The sequence below is a fragment of the Loxodonta africana genome, chromosome 17, assembly GCF_030014295.1.
Source record: "Loxodonta africana isolate mLoxAfr1 chromosome 17, mLoxAfr1.hap2, whole genome shotgun sequence".
NCBI classification, from domain to species: domain Eukaryota; kingdom Metazoa; phylum Chordata; class Mammalia; order Proboscidea; family Elephantidae; genus Loxodonta; species Loxodonta africana.
In genome coordinates, this window is record NC_087358.1 from 74,572,314 (window position 1) to 74,591,230 (window position 18,917).

The 18,917-nt window shown below is 40.1% G+C and overlaps 1 protein-coding gene across 6 annotated transcripts in view; it reads right to left on the reverse strand.

Annotated features, from left to right (window-relative positions):
- Positions 1-16,424, reverse strand: part of NEK3 (NIMA related kinase 3) — a 43,403-nt gene extending 26,979 nt beyond the window's left edge. For 2 of the 6 annotated variants that reach the window (XM_064270187.1, XM_023551353.2), the window contains exons 1-10: positions 16,306-16,424; positions 13,171-13,393; positions 11,754-11,847; positions 11,570-11,667; positions 8,545-8,628; positions 7,065-7,132; positions 6,885-6,971; positions 4,188-4,242; positions 2,002-2,202; positions 1,025-1,097 (exon numbers count right to left, since the gene is read on the reverse strand). In XM_064270187.1, coding sequence (XP_064126257.1) covers positions 1,025-1,097; positions 2,002-2,202; positions 4,188-4,242; positions 6,885-6,971; positions 7,065-7,132; positions 8,545-8,628; positions 11,570-11,667; positions 11,754-11,847; positions 13,171-13,338 — 928 coding nt within the window. In that variant the 5' untranslated portion in view covers positions 13,339-13,393; positions 16,306-16,424. Of the gene's footprint in view, positions 1-1,024; positions 1,098-2,001; positions 2,203-4,187; positions 4,243-6,884; positions 6,972-7,064; positions 7,133-8,544; positions 8,629-11,569; positions 11,668-11,753; positions 11,848-13,069; positions 13,394-15,919; positions 16,059-16,305 lie in introns of those variants that run through there. The other 4 variants (XM_023551352.2, XM_023551350.2, XM_003412577.4 and 1 more) reach the window with 3 other exon arrangements.
- Between the last annotated feature and the right edge of the window lie 2,493 nt (positions 16,425-18,917).

Sequence of the window (18,917 nt, forward strand, 5' to 3'; positions counted from 1 at the left end):
AGAGTTATTTTCAGAAATCAGAGACAAAAGGCCAGATTGAGTTCTTTGGCCCACACATCCTTACATAAACATTTGAAATTTAAAACAACAGTTGTTTTCAAAATGTTTCTCTTGTAAGTATATGAGCACAAAGAAGCCCTGGTGGCACAGTGGCTAAGTGCTCACCAGCTAATGGAAAGGTGAGTTCAAACCCACCAGTAGCTCCAGAAGTTCTGTAAAGATTCACAACCTTGGAAACCCTATGGGGCAGCTCTACTGTCCTATGAGTCAGAAACAACTCAAGGGCAATGTTTTTGTTTTTGTTTTTAAATGGGATATGAGAACACCAACAAGACAATGAGCACTATACAACAGAGGTTTGTAATCTCTCCAAACAGTAGATGATCTTCTATACTTAACTCTTCTTCACTCAGTTTATTATCTACTATCTTTGTTGGGATTTTTTCAGATGGATGATCTGGGTCACTAATGACAAATGAAAAGGAGAAAAGTTTGCTTTGGAAAATTAAGATATGATAACTTCCAAAGTGACAATAAGTTAAATTAGAAATTTGCTCAGAATAGACTGTAGATGTATGAAAATTTTATGCAGCTATTATGTAGACAGTTCCCAACTTTTGAAAAGGTTCTGCTTTAAAAGTTTATAAGTTGGTTCTTCAGAAACTTCAAGATACATTTTCCTATAGGATTTCCATGGCTAGATTCTGAGGCCAGCCCACAGACGTTTTCCATCTGACCCAGAACAAGGCAGAGTAAATATGGTACTAGTAACAAAACACAGCCTAGTTCCTAATGTAGAACAACCTATTACCAAAATCTCCGAACCAGGCTTTTTATATCTCAGGTAAACTAAATGTACATGAATGAGTAACAGAATTATGTCTGAAGTAATAAAAGGAACATTTTGACTTGAAGGCTATCTCTGTCAATAATTTCTAATAATTTACAAACTAATCTTTTCTTTTTTGTTATACTGTATTTTAAAACGGCATTTAACAAAAAATAAATTTTTAAAAATTATTACCCTTTCTTTTTGGTGTATTATGCTTAGATCTTCTGGTTTCTTCTAACACCTGTTCACCATATTCTACGATGATCTGAAAATTTAAAAGGAAATTTAAAGATGTGAATACACTTTTCTTTAGATACTGCCATAATGTCATTTAATCGTCAACATTCTTCCCCATTTTAATACCCGTCATGGATTGAATTGTGTCCCCCCAAAATACTTGTCAACTTGGTAGGCCATGATTCCCAGTATTGTGTGGTTGTCTTCCGTTTTGTGATTGTAATTTAATTTGAAGAGGATTAGGGTGGGACTGTAATACCCTTACTAAGGTCACATCCCTGATCCAACTAAAGGGAGTTTCCCTGGAGTGTGGCCTGCACCACCTTTTATCTTACAAGAGATAGAAGGAAAGGGAAGCAAGCAGAGAGGGTGGACCTCATACCACTAAGAAAGCAGCACCAGGTGCAGAGTGCATTCTTTGACCCAGTGTCCCTGTGCCTGAGAAGCTCCTCCAGCAGGAAAAGATTGATGACAAGGACCTTCCTCCACAGCTAACAGAGAGAAATAGCCCTCCCCTGGAGCTGGCGCCCTGAATTTGGACTTGCAGCCTACTAGAGTGTGAGAGAATAAATTTCTCTTTGTTAAAGCCATCTACTTGTGGTGTTCCTGTTACTGCAGCACTAGATGACCAAGATGATATTTAAAGTTGAAAAATAAAAATGCCATTTAAAAATACATATTATTTAGACAGATAAACATTTATACATGTCTAGAAAAAGATCTGGAAGGATCTGCAAATTGTAACTATGATTATATTTGGGGAATAGCATTATGGGAGGGAAACAGGGGAGGAAGTTTTAACTTTTATTTTTTATATACTTCTGCATCGTTTGAAGTTTTCCAAGCACGTATAATATATGTTTTAAAAAATAACAAAATCATTTTACCATATACTCAAAAAGTGTTCACAGTCAATCCAACACACATCATACCTCTGGGGATAGGCACTTCTGGATAAGCCGGGCTACGCTACCTCTGGAGAGAAGTGTGGTAGCTGAAGGGCGATGAGAGGGATTCCTTTTAAACATCTGCTTGATTAGATACTGGAGCTCACAGGAATAATGAGATGGCAGTGGCCTGATGGACCCTTGGCATATTTTAAGGATAAGATTTTTCCAACTATTTGCCTGAAACTAAGAAGTAAAACTGAACTTTAAAAGCAGGTACAGGGAAAGAAAATAGAAATAAGAAAATACCGATTGACCTGAAATACATACGAATTATTTTAATTTTATAAACTTGTCCGCTGCCTTGTCATTTTTCTTCCTAGAGGTGTCCTTAAGATACTCTTCTAAAATCTTATGATGGTTCAGGAGAAATAATAAAAACCTTTCCCATCGAGAGAAAGTCTTACTGCTGCTTTGGGTACTTTATTACTTGTAATCAATACACATTTGTAATACATATTTGAAACCAAAGTAATACATACACATAGCTTTAAAGCAAGTCAAACGATACCACTTATAAGACATATAATATTCCTTTGCTCCACTCCTTCCCAGAAACCCTCAGGCCTGCTCCCCAGTGACATGCTCTTCCGGCTTCCCCAGCTTTAAACTTGTACTGCAACCTTTTTACTTAAACTTTTTATCATCCAAGTCATTCAAGTAGCTATTAACATCTGAACCAACTCCACAACACCTAAAAACACCGCAGTATTAACACCTGACAAGTAGCAGAGTGGGATATAAAATGACATACCAGAATAATATTTTAAAGTTTTCTTATGTAATAAATATCTAAGCTAACACTAGATGCCAGGCTTAGAATTCCTTATGTAAGAACAAGTTGGCATTCTGGCTTGAAAGTTTATTAATTACCCTATTAATAAAAAATACAAGTGAAGATTCAAAAAGGGAAAAATCAACATATAACAGCGGAAAAGTTCAGGTAGTGAAATATAAAACTGAATCTGCTTTGTCTCAGGCTTTAATCATTAAGCCAGGGTTCTGTGTTTTCTGAAGGTCTGCTAACTAATTCTACCTTAAAGTCTCTTTTCTGAGACAACACACTAGGCACCAAATCCCAGGACACTATAGTGCTTAGTGGAAACCCTGGTGGTATAGTGGTTGAGATCTACAGCTGCTAACCAAAAGGTCACCAGTTCAAATCCAGCAGGTGCTCCTTGGAAATCCTATGGAGCAGTTCTACTCTGTCCTATCGGGTTGCCATGAGTCGGAATCGACTTGATGGCAACGGGTTTGGTTTTTTTTTTTTTTTTTTATAGTGCTTAGTACTTATTCTCTCTAGAAAAAATAAGAACATGTATATGCAAGGTTAAGAAAAAAACAAAATCAGTGAAATAAAGAATAATCATAAATTAGACACTGAAAATTTTAAAAGATTTTATTTGTATATAACAGTGGTTCTCAACTTGGGCTGTACTTTACAGTTACCTTTATAGTTTTAAAAATACAAATGCCCAGGTCACCCTCAGAGATTTTAATTTAATTAGTGTGGGGCCTGGGCATCAGCATTTTTTAAAGTTCCCCAAGTTTATCTAATTGTGCAGCCAGTGGTATAAGCCACTTATATTCCAGAAGACCACCTCTCATTAACGGGGCATGTCTTCCGTCTAAGTAACTGTCATCTAGTAGTGTTGAAGGATTTTTTTCAACCATTACTCTCTGGTCCTTTACATGCTCTCAAGCACATCTGCAAGAAAACCTGTAGAGCTGGGTTTCAATCTGTGCCCAAAGAACAGAATTTATATCTAAGCAAAGCTAAGACTTAATAGAGGTCAGCCCTATGATTCTTGAGTCTATGTAATAAACAACTGCTGAACATGCAGGACAAGTTACTGAATCTTTTACTTGAGGTTGATTGTTTCTTAATATTTTTTGTAAAAATAATATAACAGGGCAAAGTCTATTTTCTCGTAATATTTTAGTTAAAAGAGGAAACTCACATGATAAGAGAAATCTAACTATAAAAAGATAAGTACAGAACTCCAGAAACTAAATAATGGAATTTCTCATTAGTATATGCTACTCCTAGTTTAAAGCAAAGATGATAGCAAATGGAAACATACGAAAACTTCTATGATGAATGAATTCTAGGGAAGCACACTACAGATATGAGTAACAGCCTGCCTTTTCCTTCTGTGAGCCATACTTACTGGATGTTTAAGGGTACAGAGTTCATAAAGAATGCATCCCAAGGACCAGATGTCACTGGAGGCACAAAGAAGCAATGTAATAAGAAGTGGGTTATGAGTTGCATATATAAAATATATATGAAATATGAAAATACTAAATGCATATATATTAAAATATATGTATTTTCTAATACAAAAAAATGAAAAAGTATTATGCCTTAGATAAGAATAGATATCAAAACTAATTCCTAACCATTAAAATAAAATACACAGTAATTTTGGTACAACATGTGGATACTTGGTAAGTAATGTTCACAAGTTAAATTCTCTGCTGGTTACCAGTGGTTTGGCCAAACACTAGTGCAATTCGTGTTCCATAACAATATAATGTAGTCAATCAAAATAAAAGTGGGGAAGGAGGGAGTGATGCAGGGAGAGAGGGAGGGAGGCAGCGAGAGAGGGAGGGAGGCAGGGAGGGAGGAATGGATATCCGGATGGAGGGAGGGATGGGAAAAGAGTTTTGTAGATCCCCACCCTTCTTCTATTACCCTTCTTCATATTAAGAATCTTGTTTCCTCTGTCATTCTTGACATCCAGTTGCTGTACTCCAAAATTTTTCTATGATACTCTTTTTTATTTTAACTAATGGTTTTTATCAACTGTTTTCCCTCAACTTTTAATTAAATTTCAAACTAGAGATAAGTTGTAAATGTCCACTTGGTTTCACCTAGATGCACCAATTATTAATATCTGCCACGTTTGCATACTCTCTTCCTGCTCTCTATGTATATTCGAACCTCTTTAAAAAAAGGCTGCAGACTTCAAAGCACTTCACCCCTAAACACTTCAGTATATATCTTCTAAGAACAAGGACACTCTTCCTCATAAATTCAATACCATGATTACATTCAAGAAACTTAACCTTAATTCAATAGTATTATCTAACATTTAGTCTATATTCAAATTTCCCCACTTGTCCCAATAAGTCACTTTATACCTGTTCTGCCTCTGATCCAGTTAATTTTACTCTTAAAGGAATCTATTTAGTAGAGGTAGTTATACTCTTTTCAGAGAGCAACTTGGCAGAAGGTAGTAAGAGTCTTTAGGTGATTCTGCTTCCAGGAATCCATGCCAAGAATGTGATATAAAACCATGACAGATTTATATGCAAAATGTGTGTTAATCACAGCCCTGTTTATGATATCAAAAATTGGATATAACCTAAATAGCCAACAACAGAGCAACGGTTTAGAACTTTTGGTACAGTCATATAGTAAAATATCATGCAGCCATTAAAATACTTATAAAGAGTTTAAATACTTGAGAAAGTGAATATGATATTGTTATGGACTAAAGAGTGTCCCCCAAAAATATGTGTTGTAAATCCTAACCTCTGTGGTTATAATCCCATTTGGGAACTAGTTGTATTTGTTATGTTAATGAGGCAAGATTAGTATAGGGTGTGTCTTGAGTCACTCTCTTTTGAGATATAAAAGAGATTAAAAAAGCAAGCAGCGATAAGAGAGATGCCAAGCCACATGAAGATTGCCCAGGAGCAGAAGTTCAAAGAGACAAGGACCTTCCTCCAGAGCCGGCAAAGAAAGAAAGGCTTGCCTCCTAAACTGTGAGAAAATAAATTTCTGTTTGTTAAAGTCACCCACTTGTGGTATCTGTTAAAACAGCACTAGACAACTAAAACAGAATTAAAGTGAAAAAAGTAGCATAGCAAATTGTATACAGAGTGTACCAGCTAGCTTTAGGAGGAAAAAGTGAGTGCATGAAAAAAACACCAAAATGTTATTAGTAGTTGTGAAAAATATGGATGACTCTCCTTTCCTTTCATACATATTTCCAATCCTCTGCACCACCCATGCCCACAATGGGCACATATATCTTACATTCAGATAAACACATAATGTTTAAAATCATAAGGTCTTCATGCTATCTTCCTATAATCTATTAATCAAGTGCTTATTAACTAGTCCTGTAAATGCTAACAATGTAATTCAGTGGCTCCCAAATTGTTTCATGGGAATCATTTGGTGGTCCTGAAAAATTACTGATGCCTGCCTCTCATCTCCAGGCATTCTGATTTTTTAACTGATATGGAGTTCAGCCCAGGCTTCAGGATTTTTAAATGTGGGAGCAGCAAAGTTTGGGAGCCAGTGACGCAGTCTGCACTGCCACTAGCAATGACAAGCCTATCTTTCAAATTTCCACCATCCGTCAGTTTGTAGTACTGTGGTAGGTTGAATGTTGCTGTGATGCTGGAACCTATGCCACAGGTATTTCAAGTACCAGCAGGGTCACCCAATGGTGGTCAGGTTTCAGCAGAGCTTCCAGACTAGGACTGGTCTATTTCTGAAAATTAGCCAATGAAAACCCTATGGATTATTGTCTAACCAGACTCAGACATTCCAATGATCATGAAGATGGTGCAGTAGCGGGCAACATTTTGTTCTGATACACATACATAAGGTCACCATGAATTGGAGCCAGTTTCCAAATTTACATTTAGCTCCTCTCAGCTCTGATTAAAACGGTTGGAAAACTATGACTTTCGTCTAGAAGCCTGGGAATATAGATTCCATGTTGTTTTAAAAAACCAATATATTCCATACAGCTACTTTAAAGGTGACGCCAAACTTCAACATCATTCTCAGGCTACAGTGCCTGTTACCAAAGAGTCACCTTTGTATCAAATAGTTCACCACTTACCTTTTATTGTTATACGGCATGTTTTCCCAAATTTCCGGAGGCACATAATACGGTGTTCCCACATATGTACAAGCAAATGCCATGGGACTAAAACCACAAAAAGGCAAAAAATGGTTACAGAGTATTCCTGAATAATGAATGTTTTGATTACTATTGCCACTATAAACTAGAAATACATACTTGGAGAGAAGACAGGCAGATCCAAAATCTCCCAATTTTACTTTTCCATTTTGGGTGAGGAAGACATTCTGCATTTAAAAAATAAAAAGAACTCAGTTATATCTTCCACCATTCAAACATAAGGCAGAGGTCTCTGAAGAAGCTGTCTTTCAAAGCGTGCCGATGTTGGGGATCAAAGGTAGACACGCCGACAGCAGAGTGCCTGAGTAGAACACAAAAGGAAAGATACTCTCTTGACAGCTACACCTCCTCCCCTGGGGAATTCTGGATGACTGCTTAGAAATCTAACAAGTGTGTTTCAGGCTGTACCAGCTGACCCTGATCGACTGACTGGGAACCTGTGTCAGGGTAACGCCACATGGCAAGCCCAGGTTGCGACCACTTTCCACCTGAGAACATACGGGCTTAGTAAGCAGTCACTAAAAGACCTTGGAACATATTAACATGTGCCACTACAGGCACTTTCAAGACTTTTTGTTAGTGTGTAGAATTAACTTAAAAAAAAAAAAAAAAATTGTCCTGTGTCTTTGGTTCCTGAGAGATAACCCTTGGAATTTCCTGAGTAATTGAGGTAACCTTAATCTCAACAACACCTGAGAACTTGTGCTAATGAGTGGGGGGCTGGCCAGGCCAGAAAGACCACTTCTTAGCCCAATATTAACTAACCTCAGAAGACATGATTTAATCTATGCAATGAGGCCTCAATCACAGTTGTGATTGAGGCCAATAAAGGCTTTGAAAACGAAGGCTCCAGGAGCTTCCTGGTTGGTGAAGGGACAATGACGCATCTTCTTTGGGATATGGGAACTCTACATTGGAAATCCTCCCAGAGTTCATCCATGTGTCTCTTCCTTATGATGATTCTGATTTGTATCCTTTTGCTATAATATGTCTGTTATTGTTAGGACTTTCTGTGAATTCTGTGAGCTGTCATAGTGAATTACTGAACCCAAAGGAGTAGCAGGAGCCAGCAGGTCTTGAAGGTGAGTGAGCCCAGGGTGGGGGGGGGGGGTCCTCGAGCTTGTGGCTGGCACCCTGAAAGGGTTGTGGGAAAACCCCAAATTTGCAGCCAGCAGGTCAGAAGTAAGGGTGTCAGGTAGACTCCCAAATTTCTGACTGGTGACTGTCTATTTTGCAGCATGAAGGACAGTGTCCTTTCAACCTGTGAGGTCTGACCTATTTTAGGGTGGCTAGGGGCAGAGAGAGAGAGAATGCCACATGGGCAGTTGGCATCAGAATGACAGAGAAAATGAGGATTTGATTAATTGTCACATTTGGGGGACTGGATTTATGTTGATTCTTATCTGTGAAGTCAGGTAGTATTTTATTTAGCTAGTGTAAATGCTGTTGACAAATATTTCTAACCTCGATAAAAATGCCCAAAAATGAAACAGAATAATCCATAAAAAAGACTGAATGAAATAACTTTTTTTATTTTGTTTTGTTCTTTCTTTAAGTTCCTAAAATATATTCCACTTACCTTGGACTTGATATCTCTATGTAATACACGTTTCTTATGAATGTGATTTACTCCAAGGCACATTTGTGTAAACCAATTAAGTATCTACAAGAAAAAAGTAGGCAAAATCTATAGCAATGCAAGCACTGGTTCCTGTTAACCCAAAACTCCAAAGAATCATCTCCAGGCCTTAGGTAGACCAGAATATTACATAATTTAAGTGCAGAACTCCTAAATACTGCATAGTTTAACTAGGATTCAGTGTTGCCTGGAGAAATTCAGAAAAGCTATAAATCTCACCTTCTATCATCTTATGTATTATCCAAATAGCAATTTATTTTAATAAAACTTCTAACATATTTTTGTTGTATTCAACCAAATAAAAGTATTTCTTAAATGTATATATAAACTAATTGTGAACCAGCTGGAAACCCTGGTGGCGTAGTGGCTAAGAGCTACGGCTGCTAACCAAAAGGTTGTCAGTTCAAATCAACCAGATGCTCCTTGGAAACTCTATGGGGCAGTTCTACTCTGTCCTATAGGATCGCTATGAGTCAGAATCAGCTTGATGGCAATGGGTTTGATTTGGTTTTGTGGTTTGTTGTGAACCAATTAGATAGAAGACATGAGATAATATTGGTGGAAGGAAGGACAATACATAAAACAGCAGAAGTCACTACAAACATGCCCAAGGCAAGAGAGGACACTGACAGGAACGCAAAAATAAAGGACAACTATGGTAACCACTGCAGCTTAGACAATCCTGCAGCACTATATGAACGAACAATAATTTACAAATGGACAGATAGATAGATACTACAAGAGGTGTGGAAGGGTGTAAGGGAACACATCCACCAGCAGATACAGATTTGGTGGTAGATATTTCTATATACATGACAGTAGGTGTGGCTCACACAGAGCACACAAGGGGTATAGCCAAGGAAGCATCTTAGACATAGCCAAACACCTCGGGGGTTGGAGTTCCTAGGCTAGAAGACAAAGGACCACAGACTCAGAGGACATCTAGGTCAGCTGGCACAACATAGCGCATAAAGACAACGTTCTGCACCGTACTTTGGTGAATAGTGTCCAGGGTCTTAAAAGCCTGTGAGCAGCCATCTAAGATACGACGATTGGTGTCTTTCCATCCGGAGCAAAGGAAAGTAAAGAAAACAAAAGGCTTAAGGGAGCAATTAGTTAAAAGGGCCAACGGACCACATGAGCCACAGTCTATATGACCCTAAGACTAGAAGTACTAGATGGTGCCCAGCTACCGCTGCCAATTGCTCTGACTAGGATCAGAACAAAGGGTCCTGGACAGAACGGGAGAAAACTGTAGAACAAAAAATCAAATCCACAGAAAACACCAGACTTACTGGTCTGACAGAGACTGGAGGAACCCCTAAGACACACTTCTGACCTAACACTGAAGCTATTCCCGGAGACCACCTCCCAGCCAAACAACAGGCAAGCACATAAGATCAACAATTACATCTGGGAAGAATCTGCTCCTTAGAATAATCAAACATATGAGATCAAAAGGACATTACCTGCCTCAAAGCAAAGATGAGAACAAGAGGGGGAAAAGAAAAAACCCCATTGCCATAGACTCAGTTCCGAATCACAGCGACCCTGAAGGATAGAGTAGAGCTGCCCCATAGAGTTTCCAGGGAGCGCCTCATGGATTCAAACTGCTGACCTTAACCACTTAACCACTTAACCACTACGCCTCCAGGGTTTCCAAGAATGGAGGAGGGGGTAGAAAATCAGAACAAAAGAAAATGGGGAACCCAGGGTGGAAATGGGGAGAATGCTGACACATTGTAGGGAATGAAACCAAGGTCATGAAACACTTTATGTACAAACTATCAAATGGAAAACTAATTTGCTCTGTAAACTTTCACCTGATACACAGTAAGAAAGAAAAAAAATTATTAAATGAAAACGCCACAACAAACTTTTTAATCATTATGCTGGATTTTCCTTTTTCAGAATATTCATATATTAATATCAAAGGATTTAATTACATTGTCAACAATCCTTTGAGGCCAGCATTTTCTGTTTATAATTCCCCACTCAGTAATACCCAGAATTTCCAGGTGCCTTGAGGGGTTATAAGGAACTCTGGTGGTGCAGTGATTAAATCACTCTACTGCTAACCAAAGGTTGGCAGTTTTAACCCACCAGCTGCTCCACAAGCCAAAGATATGGTAGTCTGCTTCCATAAAGGTTTACAGACTCAGAAACCCTATGGGGCAGTTTTTTACTCTATCCTATAGGGTTGCTATGAGTTGGAATCAACTTGATGACAGTGGGTTTCGGTTTTGGGTGGGCGCCTACAATGAAATGTACCAAACTGATTTTTTTCTTTTTTGCTATAGAAATTCATCCATTTGAAGCTGAGGCTGACCTTCTTCTCATGAAACTCATATTGGTAACAACATAACTTCTAAATGAAGAATATTTATATCAATTCACTTCCATAACCTAAATCAAACTACTAAGGCCCATTAAAGATGATTATTTCAGTATTTTCCTTAGTCAATTCATAAAAACAAATTAGTATGCAATTTTCCATGAAAAAGACTATAAGTCCTAGATTTATGAGAATATGACAAGCTTTAAAAGGAAGAAGATTGAGAAGTCTCTCCCAAGAAACAAAAATGGCAGGCTCCATTCTTCTGATGATCTAGCACTGCAAAATGAAATCCACCTGCCTTCTAAGATTTCAGTACAATGAAAAATAAAAATTTTAAATATGTGCATATTAGTATAAAATACGATGAGTTAACACAGTTTTGAAATTCTTCTAAACACGGGAAATTTTATTCCTTGGTGTTTCATAACTCATGTCTATTTTACTCCCTAAAGACATTCCAGGCAGCCACCTCTTAATGACACTCAGCAGTAACACTAACACAGAAATCGGTTATTTCTAAATAATGTGTCAGGAAATTCACAGATACCAATGCTTTTATTTTAATTTATATAAATGATGAGAGAAAAGTTGCTTCTAAACCTTGAGGGAAGTAAGTCGGTCTCTTACCGTATCTTCAGGAAATGACTTCCCTTTTTGATGTTTAATCTTTTGCATTAGGTCCCCTCCATCGCAATATTCCATCACAATATACAGATGTCCATCAGCTAAAACAAATGTAAGGTGCCTGAGAAAAGCCGCAGTGGTCATAAATCCAATCCAGAAACACAGGTTTGGGGGGATTCATATTTACCTTCGAATGATTCTTTAAAGGCAACAATATTGGGGTGTTTCATTTTGGCTAACAGAATGGCCTCCTTCCTAGAATTCTGTGTATCAGAGAAAGACTAGAAAGAGATTTTAAACAGGTATAACTTTAAAGCTGCATTTTATAATAGATTTATAATAATATATTATAGTTTCTATACCTCAATGCTGGATGTAGGTTTGGAGTACTGCCCTTTGGCTCAACTTAAGTTTATCAAACCCAGGGAGAAAACGTGATCTTTCAACTACGGTTATATTTTGTAGGCCTGAACTGACCCCTTGTATCCTTATAAGTACAGAACTGTACTCGCAAGTTTTAACACCTTTTTTTTTTTTTTTTAAGCACAAAGTGGCTCAGACAGCCAGCGTGCTATCAAAAATAGCATATCCTTTAAAAAAAACAAACCAAGGATTTAATATTTTGACTGTATCAATCCACTGGCCCAGATAAAAAAGGAATATATTAGTGTATTATTACATCAGGGATGGACAAAGACAATTCATTCAACAGTTTAAAAGCAAGTTTCCAGAAGTGTTTATTCCCTAATTTACTCTATGGGGATGAAATCCCGAGTGACTTATCTTACTATCAATAAAGAATCAGACCAGCACCAACTGGGAACGTGTTAAAAATGCAAATCCACAAGCCTATGATTTACCAAATCAGCGATTCTGGAGTGGGTCCAGAAATCATATTTTAACCAGCTCTCCAGGTGCTTCTGATGCCCACTCCAGCTTGAGAACCACTACGGGAGGTCAAGAATACAGTGGGGAAAAATACTTAGCATACTGAGAATGTACTGACTTTAATCAATGGCTGTGATCATGCAATGTAGATAGCAAGGGCTTTCTTCCAAGGTGCCTGTGGGTGGATTCGAACTACCAACTTCTTGGTTAGCAGCTGAGCACTTAACCATTTGCACCAGCCAGGGACTCCTAACAACTATGATACAGTGTTAAGTCAGCACCTTACTCATCTTACAGGGAAACAAAGCCTATAAACTGATGCCACAGTGTAGATTCCCTGATAACAAAGGTTAGCATTTTAGGTCTTTGTTCTTCATTGCATTTTCCATGTTCCTTTTTTCACTAATATTGCACCTGAGTTGCTTTTTGTGAAGGTTCCAAATACCCTTGGGTATAACAATTGTAAGTTATTACAAATTATTCTCATTGCCATAAAATAAGCAGTAATTACCACCTAAACAATGCCTATTTTTCTTCTTTTTCACTATTAACAATATTTTAATAGCCACATAAAATATATCATGACCTTGTAAAGCTAGTGAATAAGCCAATTACATCTTTTGTATATAGGAGAAATTTCCATGTTAAATCCAGAGGACTCATTCTCCTATAAAGGTTGCATGGACCCCCTCAACACGAGCTACTTTAGCAGTGACCTTGGGAAGCCTCGTTTCCTTCATGACAAACATCCGACTACTGCTCTCCTGCTGAACCAAAAGAGCTCTGCCGAAGGAGCCCTCGCCGATCACTCGCAGGACCGTGTAGTCATCCATGCTGGGGCACCATCCATGCTGGGGCAACATCCGTGCTGGGGCACCATCCATGCTGGGGCACCCACACAACCAGGCTCCACTCACGGATCACCTCGGCACTTCCAAGCTACCAAATACAGACACATTGGAAAATTAAATTTATGTTTAAAAGGCCAAATTAATTCACTGTCATGTAATCATTACAGGACAACAGCAACTTATTCCTTTATTCATTCAACAGATAGGCCAAAAAAACAAACTCACTGTGACAAGTCAGTTCTGAGTGACCCTGTAGAATGGAATGGAACTGCTCCATACAGTTTCCAAGGCTATAAATCTTTACGGAAGCAGACCGCCACATCTTTCTCCCTCGGAGTGGCTGGTGGGTTTGAACCGCTGACCTTTTGGTTAGCAGCCGAGCACTTTAACCACTGTACCACCAGGGCTCCTTTAACAGATAGTGAGTGCCAACTCTGTGCCAGCTGTTATAATCCTGAACAAATATCTCATGCTCCCTGTCACCACAGGCATCCCAATTCAGATGGGGCCACAGGCCTCAATAAACGGAGGACGGCGAGTTTTACAAGAAAAGCACTATGATGGCATCACCAGGAATACTCGGGGGAATCAGGAAAATGATGTTTATGCTGAAGCCTGGAGGATGAATGCGAGGCTGGCTAGGCAAACAGGAGGAAAGGACGGATCAGGGTAGACGGAATCGTATCTTTGACAGCAGAAGAGACTGTGTTCATGGAATATTACTCAGCCATAAAGAGAGATGAAGTCCTGATATGTGCTACATCATGCACGAACCTTGCAGACATTATGTTGAGTGGAGTAAATCAATCACAAAGAAGGAAATATCGTGCGAGCCCACTTACATGAAATATCTAGACTAGGCAAGTGTATAGAGACCAAAGTTTATTAGTGGTTACCAGGGCAGGGAGTCCCTGGATGCTGCAAATAGTTAACACACTCAGCTGCTATCTGAAAGGTTGGCGGGCGGTTCAAGTCCACCCAAAGACGCATTAGAAGAAAGGCTTGGTGATTTGCTTCTAAAAAAAGCTACTGAAAGTGCTTGGGAACACAATTTCACTCTGACATATACGGGATCACTACTGGTACGAGTGTTGGATGGGGGGGGAAGGGGGGGTCTCTTCAGGAAGTACTAAGTATCAGTTACTGGTGATGGTTGCACAACATAACTAACGTAACTGATGTCACATGTGAAAAATGTTGACTTGGTAAATGTTGCATTATACATATTTTTACCTCAATCAATCAATCAATCAATGAGATTGTGTCTAGTTCAAGAAACTGAAAGAAGACGAATATGGGCCAGTAAGGTTCCTGGATCTACTCTTCAGGGTAATTAATGGGATGTCTCTAAAGGCCTCTAACCAAGAGAGCAATATAATCATATTTGCATATATTAGAAAAAGCACTCACTCTCACAGTAGTGACTGGATCCGGTGCAGGAGGGCATGGGAGGGTCAGAGCCAAGGCACGAGCCAGTCAGGAGGTGCCAACAATAGAAAAGGCGGGAAAATGAAGTTGGAACGGACAGGGTGGTAGCCATGCGGATGAAGAAAATTGGGAAGTACACAGAAAGAATAGACAGGATTTCTGGAGACAGATTTATGAGGGACAAGTAGGAAGGAGGAAGCAAGGTTGACACCCAGGTTTCTTGTGCAAACTGGGTGGATGGTGACAGCATTCCTTGAGAGAGCTTCAAAAGGTACAATAGTTGCATGTGTGTGATTTTTTTTTTTTTGGTGCGTGGAAGTGTCGGGGCTGAGGCAAAGCATGGGGAGAAGGGAGACATGTTCCTTTTTACCCAGTTGGACGTGCCTGGGACTAAGAAGTGATGTTAACAGGCAATGGAGTCTTTGAACTTGTCTCCCCATCTGTAATTTCCAGGATGAGGGGGCTAGTTGGATCAATACTAAGAGAGAACATGCAAAAGTTCCTACACTATGCCTGGCACAGGGGAGGCCCTGAATAAATCACAGCTAGTGTTATTTATTTTTTTTTAGTGTTATTATTAAAAGCTTAGAAAGATGGTCCAGTTAGTTTTTATCACAGGGGAAAACATTGGGATGAATTTACTTGAGTTTTCAGAAAGCTTACCTGTAGTGTTTTGTTTAAAGAAAGAAAAAATATGTACATACCACAAAGAATTGTGAGGCATAGAAAGTATGGCAAGTAAAGCACAAATCGCAAAATAAAACCTATCGTATGATGACCGCAAAGTCTTCCCTGGCTTTACAACTTTCTATCTGTATTCCTGTTTATTACAGAATTAACAGGAAACCCTAGAAATAACTTCTCCTTATCACCAAATCCAATTCATTGTCCTCAGAGTTCAGCTTTTCAGTATATTCAGGTACCTGAAAGGAAAAAAGTCCTTTCCTTTTATTCCAAATGACCCCTGCTATTACACGATTTATAGACACAGAGGCCAAATTTTCCCATATTTCTATTCTTCTTTTTCTTTGGGTCTTTGTTCTTTGTAATGGACGGTAACTACTGATAAGTAAGAACCACCATAGACCTTTCTTAGCTGATAACACATTTGGTCCTCTCTGCCCCGTGTCCCTGTTACTCAGTACTGCACTCACAAGATCATAAAGAGACCTGCATATACCCTTACTGTGGCATTAGTGTCTAAGTCTTTCGCGTGCCTTGACTTCCCCATTCCTGGCCAATCCCCACCAGTGGGTTCACCGGCGAGGTACCGGCTGAGCGGCGCCCACACCACGCGGGCGACCAACCAGCCGTTCTCACTCCTGGGCCGGCCAGGCGGCGGGGCCGAGGGGGCTGGCGCCCAAGCCGGCTGCGCTGCCTCTCGCTGGGCCCCAGGGCTGCGCCGGGCGGCGGCCGCACGCCGCCACCGTTCGGACCGCGGGGCGGAAGTGCCAGCGCCCAGAACGCGTCTCCGACTCCCTCTCGCCCCGCGTAGGGGCCGCCCAGCGCCCCGGGCTCCGCGCGACCACCGCGGGGTGCCTCGGCCTCGCGCCCTGGGCGGGGACCGCTCACCTGCTTCCGGTGCACCCGCGTCGGCCTCTCAGCTCCGGAGACTTGCGCGCTTCCGCGGGGCGGGCCCTGGAGAGTCGTCCCTTCGGTTGACGGCGGGGAACCCGCTCGGGTCTGGCGGGCGGCGCTGTTGCAGTAGCCAGGCTGTCAGAGGGCGTTCCTGTGGAACGACGCCAGTAATGCTGAGGGAAAGTGACCCCCAGCAACAGGAGTTTGGTCTCCAGTTTAAGCTAACAGCTTATATAGATGACATTTCATGGGCACAGCACTCCTACTAGCTGTGGGACCTTGGGCAAGTGCGGTAGGCAGAATAACGCTCCCCTCCCCTAATAGACTGAAGTCCCTGGGTGTGTAAACGTTTGCACTGGACTGCTGTCCCCACCGTAGGCTCTTCGAAGCTATCCCCTGGCACCAAGGCCTGGCAACCTGATTCAGCAAAGATTACAGCCAAAAAAACCCTATGGAGCACTTCTACACTATAATTCATGGGGTCGCCATGAGTGGGAATCAACTCCACAGCAACTGTTTTTTGTTTTGTTTTTTAGGGCTCATTGAGAAATCCTTGGGTGGCTCAAACTGTTAAAAAAAAAAAAAATTTTTTTTTTTATTCACCGATGTGTTGCCCGTTCAAATCCACCCAAAGGCACCTGAAAGAAAGGCATGGCAATCTACTTCCAAAAGATCACAGCCATTGAAAACCCTATGGAGCACAGTTCTACTCTTGCACACATTGGGTTGCCATGAGTTGGAATCAACTGGGCAGCAACTGGTTTGATTATTTATTTATTTATTTATTTTTGTTGTTGTTTCCCTTAGTAGAATGGAGAAAGAGGCAAAAAAGTAAGTCAGGTAAAAGAAAACCAAAAACAAAAACTCAAACCCACTTCCATCAAGTGGATACCGACTCATAGACCCTATAGGACAGAATAGAACTGTCCCACAGGGTTTCCAAGGCTGTAATCTTTACGGAAGCCGACTGCCACATCTTTCTCCCAGAGAGGCTGGTGGGTTCCAACTAACGACCTTTTGGTTAGCAACAGAGCACTTTAACCACTGTGCCACCAGGGCTCCTTCACGTAAAAAAGGAGGTAAAAAAATTGTAGAGAACGTTAAATCTCTTGTTTATGATCTTTCATTTGGGAGTAGGATATAGAAATTCATATTTAGACATTGGTTATTAATTACTAGAAGTTTAAATATTAAAAAAATATGTGACTTAGAAATAAATCCTAAGCATACAAGAGAAAGGCTCAAATGTTCATGTTAGCCAAAAAACTTAATCTTTAAACTTTAAATCTTAAATCAAAACTATTCTCTGTAGTTTTCTTCGAACCAAAAAATAGCTTATTGTAATTAGTATAGTATGTTTCCTTTGAGCATTGTGCTCTTTTAAAGAATTATCTGTGTGAGATCAAATTGTAAATGGCAACTTGAAAGGTTAGGTGGGAAGCTTAGGGGACAGTGAGTTTAAGATAACGATAGTACAATAATGTGGAAAAGGATAACAAGAATGGTAGCACAACTTGAAGAATGTAACCAGTGTCACTGAATCATACATGTAGAAACTGTTGAAATGGTGTATCTTCAACTGTGAATACTTTCACCAAATTTTTTTAAAACAGAAGCTGGACACAAAAGATTATGTGATCATTAAGGTTCTGTGTCAACATGGCTGGGCCATGATTCTCAGTGGTTTGCCAGTTATGTAGTTTGGTAGTCTTGATCGCGTCCATGATGAGATTTGATGTATGATCACCTCCATGATGGGATCTGTTGTGAGTAGCCAATTAGTTGAAAGGCAGCTTCCTTGGAGGTGTGGCCTGCATCTGATGTAAGTGGACTTTCTGGCAAGGCTCCTGGGCTTTTGCTCACACTGGATCCTGTAGCTGACTCCTGCTGTATGACCTCCAGTTCTTCGGACTTGAGCCAGGAATTTACCTGCCATCTTGCCTGCCAGTGTTGGGATTTGTCGGTCTTTACAGCCTGTGAGCCAGAGCCCTGCTGTCTGACTTGCCAGTTTCGGATTCACCAGCCCCTGTGGCTGTGTGAATCAGGAGAAGCCTCCAGCCTGATCCACGTTCTAGCCTCTACAACTGTGTGACCCATTTCTTGAATATAAATCTATATATGTTTATACACTTTACGGGTTTTGCTTCTCTGGAGAACCCAGCCTAAGACAGATTACATACTTTGCGATTGCACTTACATGAGATTGGAGAAAAGGTAAGACTATAGTGACAAACCAGATCAGTGGCTACCCAGGGTCACGGGTCAGGGAAAGGGGTTGACTGCAAAAGGACATAAGGGAACTTTTTGGAGTAATGGAAATGTTCTGTATCTTGACTCTAGTGATTACTTGGCAATTCTCATCAAAGTGGGTGAATTTTACTGTATGTAAATTAAAGAAGAAAAAAAGCACACATTTACCTTTAAAAAAGTAAGGGTAGCTACTAAAAGAATATAGAATATGTAACTACAACCACTGTGGGGTGGGGAATAGGTTGGAGCTTTCAGCTCCAAGGAGTTAGTCACACAGAATTAGATGCAGGAGGAGCCTTGAGCTGTTCCAGCCCAGAGCTGTTTGAGTCTTCCCAGACCAGGGGCCAACATGTGAG